General features: G+C 41.1%; 1 protein-coding gene across 4 annotated transcripts; it reads left to right on the top strand.

The window, feature by feature from the left end:
• Positions 1 to 8,094: 8,094 nt before the first annotated feature.
• LOC105894273 (ERBB receptor feedback inhibitor 1) lies at positions 8,095 to 14,391 on the top strand. 4 transcript variants are annotated; one of them, XM_031566704.2, is made up of 4 exons: positions 8,095 to 8,281; positions 10,963 to 11,030; positions 11,453 to 11,532; positions 12,128 to 14,391. In XM_031566704.2, the coding sequence occupies exons 3-4, from the start codon at positions 11,481 to 11,483 to the stop codon at positions 13,093 to 13,095; spliced, it is 1,020 nt and encodes a 339-aa protein (XP_031422564.1). In that variant the 5' UTR covers positions 8,095 to 8,281; positions 10,963 to 11,030; positions 11,453 to 11,480; the 3' UTR covers positions 13,096 to 14,391. The 4 variants fall into 4 exon arrangements, with proteins under 4 accessions (XP_031422564.1, XP_031422565.1, XP_012676205.2 ...); XM_031566705.2 differs by having other exon boundaries at positions 10,963 to 11,144; XM_012820751.3 differs by lacking the exon at positions 10,963 to 11,030.
• Positions 14,392 to 19,250: the final 4,859 nt, after the last annotated feature.

Genomic DNA, 19,250 nt, shown 5'->3' with positions numbered 1-19,250 from the left:
GTAATTTTGTACACAAGATAATTAGCTGGTTCCTACAAGTTAGCCTATAATTATTTTGTGCATAGAAGATAATTAATTTGTTCACAAGATAAAAAATCCCAAGATGACAAACATCACCTGACTTTAGGGGCTCTATATTTCCCTTTTATAAGTGGTCTAGTTTAAATAACTATCCACTGAAAATGGATTAAAGTTCAGTGCACTTTCTTATTATGTTGTTATAGACCAGACCTGATTTCATCGCCTAGTAGTACCCAAGACCTTAATATATTGGCAACTTTGTAAAGGTTTCTTTCTGCAAAAAGCAGAGCTGTAGGCTACTTGGAACCTTTTCCACATAACATTTTAAAGATGTTCCAGCCTTTTGTGGTAGTAGTAGTAGTGACATCAACTGATAGGTAAGCGTTCTAGGCCTAGTGTCGTTGTTAACCAAGCTGCAGATTTCTAATAGAGGTGGAATTCCCAATAGTGCTAGTAGGCTACCTTATAGCCTACAATAAACTACCTGTTAATTTATCAATGAATGTTTTTGTGTTCTTTGTTTGTAAAACTGTATTTATAAGCCCGGTTACTCATTTACATTAGCTTTATGGATGGAGACATTAATCAAAAAGGTTACTAGGCTGCTACATCCTCAATATAGGAAACCTAATTCTGCTTGGCTGTGAACACGAAGAGGGGATGAGTGTGTGTTACACACTAGTGTGTGAGTGATAAAGTCAGGGGACTCATGACCTTGAAGTGGGCCCACGCTGTTCCCAGCCTTGTCTGTGGACACAGGCTATCATAGGGCACAGGTTATTTAAACTTTCCCCAAAGAAAACATCCGAGGCAGCATCCTGGTTTGTAATATTACTCACTTGTGCTCTTTTGTGTCAAACTGTCTGAAACAGGCTGACATTATATGGGCTTTAACACATTATCCATTTGGATTTCCTGGAAAAGTACATCATCTGAATGATTCCCCATAATCAATTCCCCAATAATGTTTTGCTTTGAAAGTCCCAACATAGTTAAAACCTTAGCTGATCTCTATACTGGATGAAATATTACATGATTGTAATGTCTCCGTGTACAAGGAATATACTGAGTCAACCTTTAACTAGTTTTACATGCATTCATTTCTAAACACTGACAGTTACTTTTGCATCATACCATCACACCAATACCCATTGATGTCATAGTCTCCACCTAAGGTTTTTTTCTTGGACACATTGCACAAGGTATGTTTGTCTTTGTGCACCAGATAACTGGTAGGTTAGTAATCATGTAGTTTCACTGAAAAAGTTCTTTTGAAACTGTCACGTCTACAATGAAAAGAAAAGACTAACAAAAACATAACTTTACAGAATGTTTAACCTTTATATAAATATATATGTTATATATGTTTGGATGTGTTTAGGTATTAATATATAATAATATAGTATTACATTAGGAATTAAATATATTATTACAAACTGAAATTATTATTATTATAATTATATTAAAGTGGTTACTTCACCAGGAATGTGTGTTACACAATATCTGATTAGTTTCACCATTTGTAATAAGTGGTCCAAAGTTACTGTATTAGGTGACGTTGTGACTTTAAAATCTATTGCTTTCATTCCTTCCTACATAAACCACTGAATTAGATCACAGGGCTGGGAATTAGACTGAAAGGCAGGGCTCACAGGATGTGATGTCAGAGTGTGGGAGGGCTCAGCTGACTCATTTGGAATACAGTTGCTGACTCAGAACGCAGACTCACACAGTTGCAAACTTTTTTTTCCTGGGCACATCCGACTGTAAATCTGACTGTATGTTAGCAAGATGACCGTGATGATTTCAGGAGGGTTATCAAACATAATTAGACATCTGCAGAGGCACAGAGTTTTCCACAGTACAATACTGTATGTGGTCAGTAGAAACAATTACCTCAGGGACAAGGTAAACTTCAGTTTAGTTTCCTATTGATTTTCCAGAAGCTACAATAGGCGTCATTAGACACATATATAAAGATGACTGATGATAAGCTTAAAGTGTCACTTCCAGTAAATCCAAGATAACAGGAAGATAATTTACAGAAGGATCTCTAGATCCAAAAGCCTACTGGATATGGTCTGAGTAGAAGTTCATTGGCCATAAATGAAACTGGTGGCGAGTGGGTGGTGTTTACAGTACTGCGGTAGAGTAGAACTGATGGAAATTGAACTCAGACAGTTTACATTGTGGAGAGACACAATGAATAAGCAGTTCATTGTCCACCCCTCCACTCTCCCTTCCCACAGTTCTACGTAATATGTTGTAAAACCACTGCTATTAACCGTTGCTGAACTCCACGGTGTGCCTCACTGTATACACTACCAGCTGTTAATTGAGCTGTTGCCAAGTATGTCAAACAATAACTTCCCTTCCCCCAATGTCTTTAGCAGACGCTCCGACCACTGATACATTAATGAAAGGCCAAGTTGTCTTTTAATGTAAACCATTGCTCTGCCTCGCAGTGACTCATGCACTGCGTGAGGTGTGTGTTGGATCAAGAGGGAGTAGGCTGCCGCTGCAAATGCTTCAGGATTCCAAAACAAGTTCCTGGCAGAGGTTTGGGTCTCGGAGGAAATCTGTGGGACGTAAATACACAGACATCCCAGTCACTGCTCGAACACTTACAGTGCACCGGATGTGCCATTCCACGACCATACATGACCAGGCGTTCCTTCACAATTCTCTGTGGCCTTGAATTAAGAAAGGAAGATGGGTATTTATAACTCACAAGTGCTTTGACATTGTTGTGGTAAACTTTGTAAAGTTATATTGGCTGCACTCAGATGAGGGTCATTGTGGTGATCAAATATTAATATACCTTTAGATTTGTGTTTGTGAACTTTGTTCAGTTTTCAATCTTGAGGATGTAGTGCTCTGTGGGATGTCCATTTGACACACAGACCTAGTGATGCCCAAGAAGCAGTTCACTTTATATTCACTATAGCTTTGCATTCTAATTCGTAAAACTGTAATCACAAAACAATAAATAAACACAAAGAATGACACTGTCACAACAATGTTTTATGTTTCAAAATATTCCATATCCATAAAGGTGTTAAAATAACTTTTTCCAAATATAATTCTAAGTGATCAAACTGTATATCCTTCTTTGTATTCTGCAAGGTCTCTCCCTCTTTTCCCCTTCAGTGGAAAAAAGGAAAACTTTAGGGGGTAGATTAATGTGCTCATTTCCTTCTTACAATAGACAGCGGAAGGCTTCCTGCTGGGCCTGCAAACCTCGTGCCTTTGCCATTGCCTGGAACCATGGGTAATTGAGTTGCCCATCCTTCTCTGCCGTATCCCAGGCAAAGAGCAATAATTACCCCTTTCATTTCTAAACTCCTGCCCAACTTGCCATTCATAGATGCTGTTACCATGAAATCATTTGTGTTTTGTACTCAACTCACTTTAATCCACGCTACTTCCTTGCCCACATATTTAGTCAAATGACTCTCTTTGTTCTATTATCCAAGCATCCTGGGAAAGTGTGTGTGCGTTTGTGTTTGTGTTTTCTTGACAGAATGTGTGAGCGAGAGAGAAGGAGAGGGAGGATCTGTGCTGCAATTGGGCGTTTATACCTCAGCAGTGACACTGCAGGACTTTTTTCTTTAAAAGTATAAATCATTTTTCCTTTTTCCTAAATGGTATAGATAATTCCAACTTGCATAATACAGCCAGTTCACCAAGCAGGCACAGTATTAACCATTCTCTGGAGCCTCTGCAGAGGTTTCACACCATCTGTTGTTCAGCCTTTGTTTTTGTTTCTCTGCGAATACCGTACATCTGTGCTTGGTGGATGTTTTTCTATTCCCTTCTTGCCTTGCAAGGAAAATAAACACTATCTGCACTTCCTGTAATGCTTATGGCCATCATGGTGTGGGTGACATCTGAGTGTTCACTGTCATTACAGCTGCTCACTGCTATATCAAAGTCAAGTGTGGAGTGGCTAAACGTCCCTCATATTATTATAAATGAATTAATGAATTCCTTCCTCCTTTCACACTCCTTAATGTGAATTGCTGTACACAATGAGGGAAATGTTAGGAGATTCATTTGAATGAAGCCATGCATGTGTGTGGCTGTGCGTTTGCATGTCCATATGTTTGTTATGCATAAGTCCTCAGTCCTCTATGGTGGTGTCATGGAGTGACAGCGGCAACCAGTGTCTGTGCGTCACCCCAGCCTTGAGTCTTGGCTGGTGCTCTTAGCTGTGTACAATGGAGCTCACTCACTGGAAAAAATTCAGTGGGTGTCCTTAGCCACCACAGCCTATTAAAACAACAAGAACAAAGCCACTTAAGCCCTGTAAGGTTCCAAGGAAGAGAGGGGGGGAAATATAATAAAACATTAAATGTCAATTTGATTTATTCAGAAATAAATATCTAGGTCTCTTCCCTGACGCAACCATTTTCATGGGAGATTATTGATAAATCTTGAGATCTGTGTCCAGGAAATGACAGCATGTTTCCATACATGGTGTATCAGATAAAAAAAGGTATAAGAAGATTGATCTGTGAAAGCCTTTAGCAGAGTTTCCCCATGCTGTAATGTAATCTGTATTCTGCTGGGCTACCTCTGAGCCCACTCAGAGATAGACACTCCCAGATAGCGCCTGATCCGGCCCTGCTCCAGCCCAGACTCGGCCCTGCTCTGGCATTGACATAGGCTGAGTTTCCAGGGCCCACATTTGGAAGAAAGCAAATCCCAGCAGCTTGAGAATCCCCCCAACCCCCCCCCCCCACACACTTCTCCCCTGCAGCCTACTTTAAACTACATACATTCATAGCCATCGGTCTTCTCCCCTGCAGCCTACTTTAAACTACACACATTCATAGCCATCAGTCTTCTAACAGAGGGCAAAAAGGGTGTATTGTGTATATGTGGTGAGGACAGTAGGTGAAAAAGTGTTGTTGACATTTATATTTTCATGCAACACTAAAGTAGTGTGTATAGCAATGCAGGGCATCTTGGACACAGTTTTTACTGAAAGTGAACCCACCTTCCTCTTATGTGTGCTCTTACACTCATGAATCACAGCCGTATGTCTATGATCCTATAAGTCTTTTGATGTATTTCCCCTGGGTTAAGAACAAGAAGGTTGCTGTAAAGTTTTTAGTGTGCCAGTGAACTCTAGGCTTTAGCATTTGGGGGGATATTGTATAGCAAGATAAAGATCAAATATACCTCTACTGCAGAAGTCATTTGTGGTTTCTTTATGCTTTTCGGATGAGGAGGCTGTGATGGGTGTCTGTCTGAGAGCATTCAGTTATGGCCACACACCCACGTCTCTTTACCGCAGAGGACAAATATTCTGACAAGGGCCAGTTTCCACAATGATTTAGGGAATTTAAATGGGCAAATAAAATGGGCTGGGTGAGAGCTCACTTTTAAATAGAGACTTTCATCCTTTCTACAACGTTGGGAAAACTTTTGCACAAGAGCATCACAGATTAAATGCAAAATGAAACAACACATTCCATTGTTGAATGTTGGACATGACATTAAACTACTTGAATTTGTTGTGACTGTTTACTGCATGTACTGTCATGCAGACACATTTGCTCAATCGTACAAAGTATAGCCACAGGGCATGCTGAGTTCTTTGGAACTGATCTCATAAAGAATACATAGATTCTTCTATTTCTTATCTTCTCTTTGAAACAACGACAACATTGTATGACTTCAAAGTGGTATACTGAAAGTTAATAAGTTGTCCCTTTACTGTATGTAAATATGGAGGCAAGTAAAATAAATGTGTACTTTTCTTCGCAAAGACAAAAAAAAGAATGTGTACAGTGTTGGCACAGAAGCAAGCTGTCAGGGAAATAAACGTTTAACCTTGGCTTAAAGCTACACTGCCTTCAGCAGATAGTGGTTGGCATTCTTTGTACAATTTAAATGGTTTCATAGATATGAGCCTAAATGATCTATCCAATCAATTCTCACAGAATTGTTTCATTGATCAAAGATGACTGTTGTCGAACTGACTGAATTACTGTTACTGAATTCAGGATCCGCTGTGTCTGAATCAACGACTGAAAAGATACTTTCTGTGTGTGCTTTGCAGATTGGAAAGAAGAGTGACAGAGACACCACTAAAACCTCAGTCTCTTGGGCTTTCTCTCAGCAAGCCTTTAATTACAATTGCATGCTTATTTACAGGTGGTTTCCCTATAAGAAAGACCCTGTTCTGTGAAGTAACCAGCCTACACAATGTGTCTAGCAGAAACCGTAGTGTGTACAGACAGCCAACTAGCACGAGACTGCTCTGCCTTTTGATTTTCAGGAAAAGGGATATTTTAATGTAGCTATCACACCAGTTTGCCATTCCTGAATTCTGTACTTTTTTCCCAGTGAAGGTATTACAGAACTCTGGGTTACTCTCTCCTTACTCACTTTTCAAGTGCCTCCTTTGATGAAATCCTTTTATCTATTATTACCTCACAATATTGCTCAACTGAATGTGCCCCAACTGAAATGTGCAGATTGCATTGAGTTGCAGTGAGGTTATTTCACAGATAATGTAAGTATGAACGTAAGTATGAACTTGCAACATTTGTGTGTAAGCAAGCTAACAGTATCATACATTTCATTTAATCAAAAATGGTTTGAATGTCAGCTTATCTATACCACATCTCATGTGTGGTGCTGTGCAGTGGTAATAGTGGTGAAGGGCCTGGGTGGGGGGTTTGGGGGGAGGGTGAGGGAGGTTGGAGGAATGGAGTGTAGATGGCACTAGCAGCTGTGTAGGACAGAGGCCGGGTGGTGTGTGTATGTGTGTGTGTGGGGGGGTGACAGGAAGTGCCTTGACCCCCACCCCCCCCCCCCCACCACCCTGTGGGAGTTGAGCCTACCGCAGCTGAGCCCCCATGACTCCCAGCTCTACAGAGCATTGTTTAGGCCCTGGGGGAACGGTGCTGTACTGCAGGAGAAATGAGCTGTGGAGGAGCTGATTGGACTAGTCCCTCATGACGGTCTGTAAATGCCGTTTGGTATGAAAAGACAAATCTGTTATTGCTCTCATGCTGGGTTCCAAGCAAACATATTCAAAGTGTCGAACAAGAACATCTCTGAAAGGATGCCTTAGCCAAACAAGTAGTTTAAATGGAACAGCTAGGTAACATTTTTGTGCATTTCAGTGTTTTCAGTGTTTCATTTATCATATAGATTTGGTAGAAATTTGAATTTTCAGTATGGCTGTCCATTCTCTCAACTATTAAAAAAAAGCTGGGTTTCATGTCTCCCAAACATGGTCATTGGTCTGACAGGGATCAAAGACTGTCCGTCCTCTTAGATGTCAAATCCCTGTTCTCTCCGCTCAGGAAGGGGAGGAGAGGCCAGTCTCAAAATGTGGGACAGTAACATGTCTCATCACACAGAAACACCATGTCTTTGATCACAACACAAGCCCACCCCCGTAAGATCTGTGAGACTGCTGGTGCAAGCTATCTGACTGACCATCCAGTCATACAGGTTCCCAGTTCACCGCACTGGGGCCTGCATCTGGAACACAGACCCGGCGGATACACACTTACTTACTGCGGCTTCCAAAGACACTTCCTCCCACTCCCTCCCACATACTGACGCCCTCGTGCACTGACACACTCGTTTACTCGCCGACTATTTCCTGGCCGCTGCCAACCACCGCTGGCTATGAGGAATATTGCACCTTATAACTTTTAAGACGAACAGCTATGAACACAACAAGTGTCCATAAACGTTGGTGTAGTTTTTTGAATAACTAAAAGTAACTCTGAGTAACCAAGTAAACTACTTTATTAAATAATGTGGAAGACATCAGTGTGATCTAGTGTGTGAAGTAGGCTATCTAGTGTGTGATCTATGTATCTATGTATCTATCTATCTATAGATATATCTATATATCTATAGATCGATCTATATCCATGAAGACTGTATTTATTTGTATAGGTCTATTTTGTAATTTACGTTATGCCATTATTCATTGAGCAAATTGAAAACAGCCGTGGGTTTGTACGTACGTGCAGCGCTGAACATAGATGACGCTGATGTGTGTTATTCACGGTGTCTTTAAGACGGCGGGTGGAGCTACGTCAGAGGACCAGTGCTTATAAAAGCTCCCAGAAACTTCAGAGACTGAAAGAATGGAGCTGAAATAAACAGTTTTAAACGGAGTACACGTGAACAACGTCGGCAGCTTTCCAAGATATTTGACAGGACAAGATTTCTACAAACAATTCACAAGAAACTTCACGATCCTCCAGATGTTACCGCTCTGGTGAGAAGGAGCGCTTAAATTTGTTGACAAGATATTACAGTATGTAGACAGGCTACCAGATCTTGAAGAACGTCAGTAGGTCATATATTACACAATCGTGTGTACTACAGTTTTAGCCTGTAATGTGTAAAAGTGATTCTTTATCATATAATTGTAGGAGACGTTGCCTATTTATCGATAATTACTCGATAATAGAGGCATTATTTGACAGTGTATGTAGCCTAGATAGTAAGAACAAGTAATAAGTCAAACTAAAATACTGCAAAGATTAGTACGTTCAGTGAAACGTTTAGAGGACACGGCGGCCAAATAGCCTTGCCTACGTGTTACCGGAATAATTATGGAAAGGGATGAGTCGTACCTGAGTCACACGATTATATGGTCAGCTGCTCCAATGTAACAGGGCGTGTGGAACAATGAGTTGTATAGTGATGGACTTGCTCTTCAGGTTAAAAGGGGTGGGGGCGGTTGTCGAGTTACAATATGCCTTCAACTAGGTGCAACTAGATTTCATCTATGTGAATGGCATGTTTAAAAACCTCCATTCTGCGGGGGACTGTGTGGAGTTTGTAATTGCCTTCCTGTGCAATGAAATCTACCCACCATGACAACATTGATCTGAGAACCCCATTAAGCTGATCAATATTAGTCACAGATTTTTTTTTCAAAAACTTTATGGACATTTAGGAATATAAAAGAATTCTAAAACATAGTATAATTACTCACTGTATGAATATAATTCTATAACATACTACAATTCCCCATGTAAGGTGGGGATCTGTTAAATTATATGTTTAACAACTATATGTTCAATTCAAAGTTTAAATGTGATAAACTATACTTGAAAGCCCTTTCTGTGATGATGGAAGACCACCTGTGGAGGCAATGGGATATGAGTGTTGTGTTGGTGTAGGTTTCTCTTCCCCCCAAGCCGTTTGACAATGTGGGTAGCTTTTCAAATACCTCCATTGTTTTAGACTGCGATGAATGACTCCTGTAGTTCCCTTTCTGCAGTTGATTTTTTCCCCTGAAAAGGTGAGCCTACAGTCATCACCAAGACCTGACCCTGATTCTTTTGCTTTTTTTTCACCAATACCTATGTTACTCCTGGATGTCTCCATCGCAGAGCCAGAGCTCTGACCTCATGGGAGAGTTCTTTTCAGATTAAAAAAATGTGAGGGCTTTTCTTTACAACAATGATACAAAGAGCCATTCATGCCCCCAAAGTGCGCCCATTCATACACATTGAGTTGTTTGCTGGTAGAATTGATTATTGCTAGGTTCTTCTTCCTCTCCCGGAGATATTTGACATGGGCTGAGTTGAGACTCACCGCATGTGATGAGTTGCGCAATTTACCTTGGTATTTTATTTCACTGAGAAAAGAAGTATTTAAGACATGTGCTAAATCAGACATTAGATGTTGGATTGCCACTGTACTCTACATTGCACTGTTAGGCACAGTACTCATAAATATACTCGCCGTCTTGCTGCTATTGAACACATAGTAAAATGGTTTATCCGTTATTATTTATGCTTTAATTTGGATCTCTGTGTAGCTCTTGAGACTCATAGTGTTTTTTCTATTTGAACAATGAATTGAAATCATGCAGGTTGGTATTTCATGACCAAACTCAAACACGAAACCGCAAAGCATTTATGAGAAAGACAGCCATCACCTGAGTAACCTGAGACTTTGTTTACTAAATGCAGAGCTTCTCTGTGCAGGGCCATGGCTGCTTCAGGGTGAAAGGGGGCAAGTTGAAATATCTTCTCCTTTTGTAGAATCAAAAGAGGGAGTGCGAAGCCTACAGCACCATAGGACACACATTCATTAAATGTATGTGATGAGCAGTTATCTATTTTGGCATTAGAATTCAAATTGTTCAAAGTATTTAATGTTAACATTTCAACTTTATTAGATTAGATTATTAGGCCACCTTTTGTCTTTTGTTCAACTGCTCCCATTTTAACATTTTCTATTGTGAGGGAGTAAATACTGAAATAATAGACTTTAATATATTTTCACAATGGCACTATTTGGTCGGCATTCTTGAATAGGAAGTTCAAACAAATGATGATTTATTACTGAGGTGACTGTGTGTGTGTGTGTGTGTGTGTGTGTGTGTGTGTGTGTGTGTGTGTGTGTGTGCGTGTCATCTAGAGGCCCGTGTTTAAAAGGCTGGCCTAGGGTGGGAGAGTCACAGGCACAGTCATTCTGAGCGTTTGTCATTCCACAGTCTGTAGGGCTGTGAGGAGAAATGTTGCACAATTGCCCTGTTGAAAGGGCGGGATGGAAGCCTGCACTGGCGAGAGAGAGAGAGAAGGGGGGGGAGGAGAGGGATAGAGAGAGAGAGATAGAGAGAGAGAGACTGCAGCGCTGTAATTATTGTAGAGACAGGCTGGCAGGCCCTGCAAAGAAAAGGAGGGGAAGGGGGCTGTTCTAGAGCATGCCCACTGATGACCTCAGGGTTGCAATTACCATGCTTCAAACAAGTTTCCCTCAGTGTTGATGTCCAAAGGCTGGGAAGCCAAATGAGCTTGGGTTGGCTTCTAGGAAAGGCTTCCCCTCTTCCTCTCATGTTACGTGTGTGTGGGGGGACAGACTAGGGGAGTGCAGTGGCTTGAAGAAAACATTTGTAATTTCTCCCCTTCTGTTTTTTCTTCTTGCTTTGCTCTGCAGGTTGGCCAAAAGCTCTCTCTTGTGATTTGGACAAAGTGGTTGATGATTGATGGCTGCCACAAATAATGGTGAATTTTAAATGCATTGGCACCTGCGGTTCCTGTGTCGATTTGAGACACTTGTATTACATGTTGTGTCTTAGTATGGGCACTGCCAAACCCTTTCCCTCATAAAACAAACAAGTGAGTTTTCAAATCTAGACAAATAGAACCAGCATAGATTTCACTTTGTCTGTTGAACTTGCAGGCCCTTTAAGTTTCTGTTTACTCTTCATTTACTTCCACATGTTTGATTTATTAAAATGAATTTCACTTAATAAAGTTTGCGAACAAATATGTTCGGTGCTCTCTTAACTCCTTTGTAACCATGTAAAAAAAGAGCCACCTTTTAGGATGTAGAAATCAACATATGACTGAAAAAAAACAAGAGGTATGTGCAGTGTAAATAAACTTCTGCGTAGCTGAAAGAGTGCTTTCCTTTTTTGTGGCAGCTTGCACTTTTGCCTTGATGCGGAAACCATGGAACAGAATTTCAGAACCCACTACAGAGGCTCCTCTATGGGATACGAGGGTAAGGGGGAGGTCTCACTCTTATTTTCTGTTTGGTTAGTCAATGTTTAACTTTGTCGAGGCATCCGGACTTACGGAGAGGTGTGTGTGTATCGCTGTCTGGTCACTTTTTGTTCCCAAAGCCGACAGCGGATGTTTCTTAGGAAGCTCGGAAGGTTATGGGAAACTTAGAGATTGTCACTTGCATTGCTGATAGGTTACATTAAGAATAATAACTAGGATGTTGAGACTGATGGCGACTGGAGAGGTGGCTGTGAGACTGGTTGCCCTGTTCACTTTAATATCTGTCAGGGGGAAATATTCCACAAGTCTTTGAATGAGTATGCTTATTTCACATTTTAACATACATACATTATAATCTTCTAGTTATGTAATGAGAATTCTAATGTGTAATTTATTCATGTTATGTAAAAAGATATTGCATTTTCTGTGATAGTTTTGATTGAAGTTGTGCTTTTTTGTTTATAATTTCCCCATACTTTCCCAAACAAAAGGCATTGTTTTTATTATTATTATTATTATTATTATTGTCTAATTTTGATCCACAAACCTCCTGATCTCCAGTTCCTCACTGAGTGTTTCCTCTTTATCAACAGAAACCTCCATGTCAAGTCATCAGGAGGGGGACCAGGTGGTCCCTTCTTTTAAGAGACTGTCGGTGTATGAGCACATTCCCCCGCACTCTTCCCAGAGAGCCACCAAGCCGCTACCTCCTCTCCCTGACCTGTCCGACCTGTCCTCCGATGAAGCAGTGGACAGCGAGGTGGAGTTCTTCACCAGCACTGACGACAGACAGTGCCTGGTGCCGGAGCACCGCTCCAAGGCCCTGGCCTTTCGGTATGGCGTGCCCTGCCGGCGCAGCTTCCGAGGCTGCGGTCAGACCAACTACGCCTTCTATGAGGGCACCAAGACTTCCTGCACCCAGGGTCAAGAGAAACTGTACGCCCACAAGCAGCCAAGGGAGCAGCCACTGCCCAGAGACTGTGCCAGGCAGCCGGATCGGCCACAGCGTCGGTTGCGCCGCACCCACTCCGGTCCTGCTGGCTCCTTTAAGACCGCCAGCCTGAGGTTGTTTGGCCACAACGGAGCAAGCCACAGCCAGCTGCAGGACAAGCCCGAAGTCCCCCCTCGTGTTCCCATCCCGCCTCTTCCTGCCAAGAGCTCGGAGCTCCGTCACCGCTGGTCCGCGGTGGTCCCGTCGGCAGCTATCAGCGATGCTGATGACGACAAACCACCCAAGATCCCCCCACGGGAACCCATTCCTCGGAGCTACCCCCGCGCCTCCAGCCCCAAGAGCCTTCCCATCTATGTCAACGGGGTGATGCCGCCCACACAGAGCTTTGCCCCCAACCCCAAATATGTCAGCAAAGCCCAGCACAGGACCCTGCATGAGGGCATGATCCCGTCCCACAACCCCTGCATTCTACCAATCATGGAGGACGGCAAGAAGGCCAGCACCACACATTACTTTCTCCTTCCACACCGGCCGACGTACTTGGATCGCTATGCCAGATTTTTCAGGGAGGCGGCTGAATGCGAGACGGCTGAAGGGGGATGCAGCTGAGACTGGGGATATCTTCGAAAAACAGAACTCTTCCGTCCACTTGATGTATATATTATTTTTTAAATAACGACAAGCTCCCTAAACCTCTGTTTATACAGGTTCTTCAACGTATAGCTCAGCGCTGCCTCACACTACTTTAGGGTATGGTAAAATAACTGACATCACTTTTGCTGGAAGTTTGCCCAGCCAATTTCCCTTCCCTTTTTGAAGTATCATTGGCCAGTGTCACCTTCTTTTCATAATTAAACCTTTTGTTTTTACTGCAACATCGTGACATAAGTATTACATTTATGATTTACATGTATTCTTTTTATTATATCATTCTGTTTTAAGATAATGGCTTATTGTATACTGTGTGAAAAACTGGTATGAGCTGGTCTTCTACCAAAACATTCTCATTGTTGTTCAACAACCTGCTACATAAGAAGTATTTGAGTATGGTGCTTTGAATGACTTTACGCAGTTGTTCATGTTAGTGTGTAACTGAGCGGTAGAGAATCTCAGTATATCAGAATTGAATGGCAATCACAATAGAAGGAGCCGTGCCGTGTAGAAGGAGTTGATCTGTGTATCATACTTTAGAACTCATCACTACTGATCACAAATTGGCACTCAAGATGTACTGAGAGATGCAAGGTGTTTTTGTCTTTGTCAGAGTTTTTGTTTTTGTGGTTCATCGTTTTGCATATTTATAATGTTGAGAAATTGCAAATCTTTTGCAAGTCATCCATATTGCATAATTGTGTTTGTGGATGTCCTTGCCATGTCCTCTGGGTTAATGGTTGACTGGTACAAACATGCTGTTTTGTAAATGCTTATGTGAAGAATAATGCACATCTAAGTGCTCCTAACCGGGGGCCAACAGAACGAGTTTGCTCTGATAGTCACTGCATCACACACTAAACTAATCAGGACTGCAGAAAACTGTCATGCACAAATGACCATATTTGCCTTCTTAATGTGACTCATGAATCTTCATGATCCTTGATATGTCTCTAGCAGGTATCTCGATGCCCAGTTGAAGACTATTTGTTGTAAAGTATTTTTTCCACATCTGGTCTGATTTCGACAGTGGTCTACAAATTAAATAATATATCCTAGTTTTGTCTTAGGTTTCAGTGGTTTACAGTAGTCCTAATGTTTTGTGTGTTCATGGTTTTCTCACATCTTAAATGAAGGAATGTGTTTTGAAATATGTTGAGTGTTTGGTGTATGTACGGTATCCCTAATTTGGGGAAACATGCGAAACACTATATATTCTTTATCTATTTAAGGCAATAAAATAACTTATCCTCATGTTGTTTCCATGTATCTATATGTTACACCTCGTTTTGTGTTTTGTTGTAGTGACTAAAGTCCAAAAGCAGGCCACTGATCCCCTGGTGATTACACACAGGAAGCAATAATGTTATCAAGAGTGAAGAAAACAAAACATACATTTTGCCGATTTGGCCTGTTTTGCTGCTCGATGAAAACCTGAGCCATTTTGTCAGGCACTATCTTTATAAGATAAACATGGAGGTCATATCACTACCATTAGATTAGTACCTTTTGCTTATCTTTGTGTTGCACTCCTCCATATATTGAACAGTCTGAAACTTTTGTGCTTGAGAATCATATCCAGGTTCAGGGTAGGTTCAACTGCAAAATAGATTTGGAACACTTTATTCAAAAAGTATGAATGTTATCTTCCAGACAACTTTTCTCACTGTAGGCAAGCTTTGTCCCTATCCACAATGTCACTTTGTGTATTTTTTCCCCTTGTCACTTAAGCACTTTGCACACCCTATAATACTGGATACAGATCAGTCTAGTCATGATGTATTGTGAAATTAAAGTTAAAGCCTTGGAAGATTTCTTAAACATGAAATTGTTAATTTCCGACATCATTCCATTGCTTTGTCCACATAATTATACTTTGTTGGATTTAATAATGACTGATGATACAGAATAATACATTTTACCACACACAAATCAGTAAAGACAGATAGTAAGCGTATCATCTCCCAAAAGAAGGACAAATAAATATAAGGAAGAGGACTGTTCTTGCCGTCTCAGGGCAGAAAGATTTAGAGAAAGAATCGCCTCTAAAGACATTTGGAAAGGTTAGCCTTAAATGTAACCCTTTCTGGTCCTCAACTATGATTTGAAATATCTTTTTCAAGATACGTTTAAAAATAATGGTATATGTAAAATACCCCTTTTGTCTCGAGTTTGTAATGACGAGATTTATTCAGAACGGAATAATACTGCGCCCATGCGGAATCCCATGGTTGTACAGGTTATTCTAGCATTACTTTTCCTCTACCGACTCCTACAGGCAACTCCTGGTGTTGCAATGAATGTGCTTTGCTTCACTTCTGGAGATCATTGATGGTTAGATATTACGATATAATACGAAATATTCAAATGATAAATGTATATGTTGCCAATCCCGAAATCAGTATTTATCTAATTTTAGTGTGTGTTTAAAATCGTTTGCGGTAGTCTGGATAGCTAAATACTTAAAGTACTGCGTACGTCCTGCAGGTGGCACTAGAAGATTGGGGGTCATACGAGTATGATTTGAAATGAGGTGTAAACGGGTAATCTCAATTTCATAAGAGATTCATATTACATTCAGTTAGGACATATTTCAATAAGATATTAACTCAAGATAATTGGATTCTGCTCTGTTTCAAGGAAACGTTTCATAAATCTAAATAATTTGTTTTAATTCTAAATGAGTTCTCATTTTCTGAATGAGATTGATTAGACCTTAATGTGAACATAATCATTACATAATTAAATACACTTAGAAGAAGTGGGGAATTGTGTAAAATCACCTTTGGGGAGAAATGGTCATTGGTGACTGGTCCTTGTGCTAGTATCATTCTCAAACTCCAGGAGAAGTAGAGTAGTGAAGGACAGTAGAGTAGAAGACATCTAACATAGCTGTCACCTGTGGCATTCTTACAGCTTCCATTTACAGCTGTGTGTTCTGTGATAAATAATCTAATGCCTTCTCATGCTCATTTCGCTCACATCTTTAATCACGGTGAATGGCAAAACACCAAGCTAGCTTCAAGGTCACCGCTCTCACACGTACAATTTGGATATTAACAATTATCTAACTGCCAAATCAGTTCTAGCAGCTTACCACGTGTTCAGCCTATCAGAGGAAATGAGGAAAAGCACATGAAAATGTCATCGCCAGATGTATGAAACGTAATTACAAAGTACTGGTGTCATTATTGTACACACAGGGTGGTGTTCTGTGCTGTTGCCAGCTGCAGCGTCAAACCCAACAGCAAGGAGCCAGCGCTCATTACTGTTTCAGCCCTTACCCCCAAAACATCTCCACATGATGAGGCAGTGGTCAGGGACGTCTTACCCATCACCCCCTGCAGCTGCCCACAGGAGGCCTCATTTCTGTGAGTGTGTCCATGCCAGAGGAAGAGTTATTGCTTAGGAGCCGTGTCCAGGGGACCATGTTTAAATTCCTTATCACCTCTGCACCCTTTTCTCTACCCCTAGATAAGGCATGTTATATGGAATTGTATAACCTTATACCAGACAGACCATCAATGAATCAGCCAACAGACCTGACCTGACCAGACACACAACCCACCCATTGATACGCTGGGTAAGGGAGTGAATTGCCCCATGTGTGTGTGTGTGTTCAAACTAGGGTAAGCAGACAGACTGGCATCCAAACCTCGGTCTCCTTGTCTCTAGTTTAATGAACCATGTGCTCTTCACTATTTAATCCTTTCTTCGTAGCAGGGGCGGACTGGGGGGAAAAAGTGGCCTGGGAGTTACTGTCAGACCGGCCCACTCAATACACGCTGCGCTGCCCACTCAGTACACGGCGCGCTGCCCACTCAATACACTGCGCGTTGCCCATTCAATGCATCGCACGTATAGACCAGTCAGTGGCCTACTTGGAAAAATACCCATACACTTAACATTATTTTGGATGATTACAAAGAAATTACATCATATATGTTTTTTTTTTAATAACATTTGGATCCACCAATTTGCCTGGGTGGACACATGGAATAAAATGATACTGGCTATTGTAACACTCCAAGGTAGGTATTGGTTGCTAGATGAATAGGCTTAACTCTGGGCTAGTATCAGATGGTTATACGTATAACTACAGAACATTAAGGAATGAATATCCACACAATAAAGAAACTGGAATCAGAGGGTAGAATTAGTATGAACTATATTGTAGAAATGAACAGAATAGAACATACGATGGGGTGTGAACATCAGTGGTATCAGTAGTATTGCATGCTGGGTGTGTGATTGTGTGTGTGTGTAGGGGTGTTGAAGGTGCATAACAAAACAATAAGTTAAGTAACAGAACCTAAACTAACTCTGCTGGCCCGGGCGCATTATAGTCACATGATAATACAAAACAATATCATTATACTCATGTGTTAGTATGACCTCACTATCTAATCTAGATAACATATTAACATTGTTTATAATGTTAGTGTTGTGTGTAACACGGTGATTATAGCATAACAAGCTAGCTGGTTAGAAATTATAAGATTGCTCTCTTTACAACTTCCACCATGGATAGCTTGCTCATCGATTGTAAACAAGTGACTACGGCTAACATGTTAAAGTATATCATCTCGATGATGACAATAGCGCCAGCTTGCTTATTTTACCAGATCATAACGGTCTCAATTTTGGACATTTATCTACCTAACGTTAGCTAGGCTAGTTGGTAGTGAACGTTACCTCATCTGTGAAAAGCAAGCTAACATTGGCCAATTCAACGCCACAATTTACCTTGTATCACTATCACGCGAAATAACAGTCATAAATGGCCCAGAGTTTTCCTAAATGGAATTCCTCAAAACTACCAGATGCCCCACGGGCCGCTCCGTGTTAGGGCTGACGGCACACGTCACTACGGTTGCGTGCCCTGGCGGGTCGTATATGCAAATCCAGGTGCGTTTAATTTAAGAATCCTCATCCTCAATCTGCACAGCTGAAAACACTTCGGCTGTGTAAGAACCCATTTTCAGGTGTTCATTAATAAGGTGGAGATCGTTTCTTACGTTGAATTTCTGAAGTCCGTAGGAACACATTTCAGAAGACACTTCAGAACATTTTCGAAAAATCGGCACCATGAGTGTGAATACAGATCGCAAGGAGGAGTATAAAACCCAGTCAGTGATTTCATTGTTATAGTTAATAGAGGAAATTATACGTGTTCTGAGAAGTATGGAAAATAGTTGAACTTGCCGGCGGTGTAAGTGGGAGGGCCAGTTGATTATAGGCGTGGGCCGGTATTTTGGACCATCCCAACCTCGTCGGCCCACCGGGGATTCCCCCGGTATCCCCGATGGCCAGTCCGCCCCTGCTTCGTAGTCATACCCTGAAGCCTCCCTTCTCTTCCTCTTCCTCCTCAGCCAGCTCTCTCGCTGCTCTCTGTAATGTGTCTTCTTCTTATCCTATGACAACTCTTATCTAACACTGGGTCCCATGAGGTGTGAGCAGCTCACCTCTGCTGGGTAGATAGTTGACAGCTGTACATCAATCATTATGAAGCTAATTGCTAAGTAGTATTGCTTTGAGTTTGTAAGCTGCCTTAGAGAAAAAGTGAGGAAAATGTTTTAAAACATCTTTGTAAATGTAGGTATACAGTCACTTGCAAAAGTATTAAACACCCTGAAAGTCATCACCATTCTCTGGATTACAAAAGATACTTTACTATATTAATATATTTTCCCATTTAGTATTTTTACTGTGAACACTACGCTGTAGTGTATTTCTAAAGGCTAAATAAGTTATTTGTATGCTTAAGTAAAATGAATACAAAATAATCTAAATAAAAAATGAATGTAAAAAGTATTCAACCCCTCTACATTAATACTTGGCAGTGAACCTCTTTGCTGCAATAAAGCCTTAAGTCTTTTGAAGTGCATCTGTACCACCAGTATCATTGTTCTGCAATGTTTTTTCCCCCCATTCTTCTTGGTAGAACTTTCATAGAACATCTAGGGTGATGAGATGGTGCCCTGGACTGTAGTGCCACAGACTCTCAGTAGGATTTAGATCAGGACTTGAGGATTAAGACGTTCTTGAATATTCACTTTACTGTCCTTGAGTCACTCCAGTGTTGCTATAGCTTGTGCCTTGGGTAATTGTCC

The sequence above is a fragment of the Clupea harengus genome, chromosome 4, assembly GCF_900700415.2.
Source record: "Clupea harengus chromosome 4, Ch_v2.0.2, whole genome shotgun sequence".
Taxonomy (NCBI): Eukaryota; Metazoa; Chordata; class Actinopteri; order Clupeiformes; family Clupeidae; genus Clupea; species Clupea harengus.
The sequence above is the reverse complement of the archived record's forward strand: the minus strand, read 5'-3'. Positions and strand labels throughout refer to the sequence as shown.

What these genes read in the sequence shown, in the direction of transcription:
- LOC105894273 (XM_012820751.3), top strand. An exon ending in CTCCTCTATGGGATACGAGG is followed by an intron (nt 11,533 to 12,127) that starts GTAAGGGGGAGG and finishes CTTTATCAACAG; the next exon opens with AAACCTCCATGTCAAGTCAT.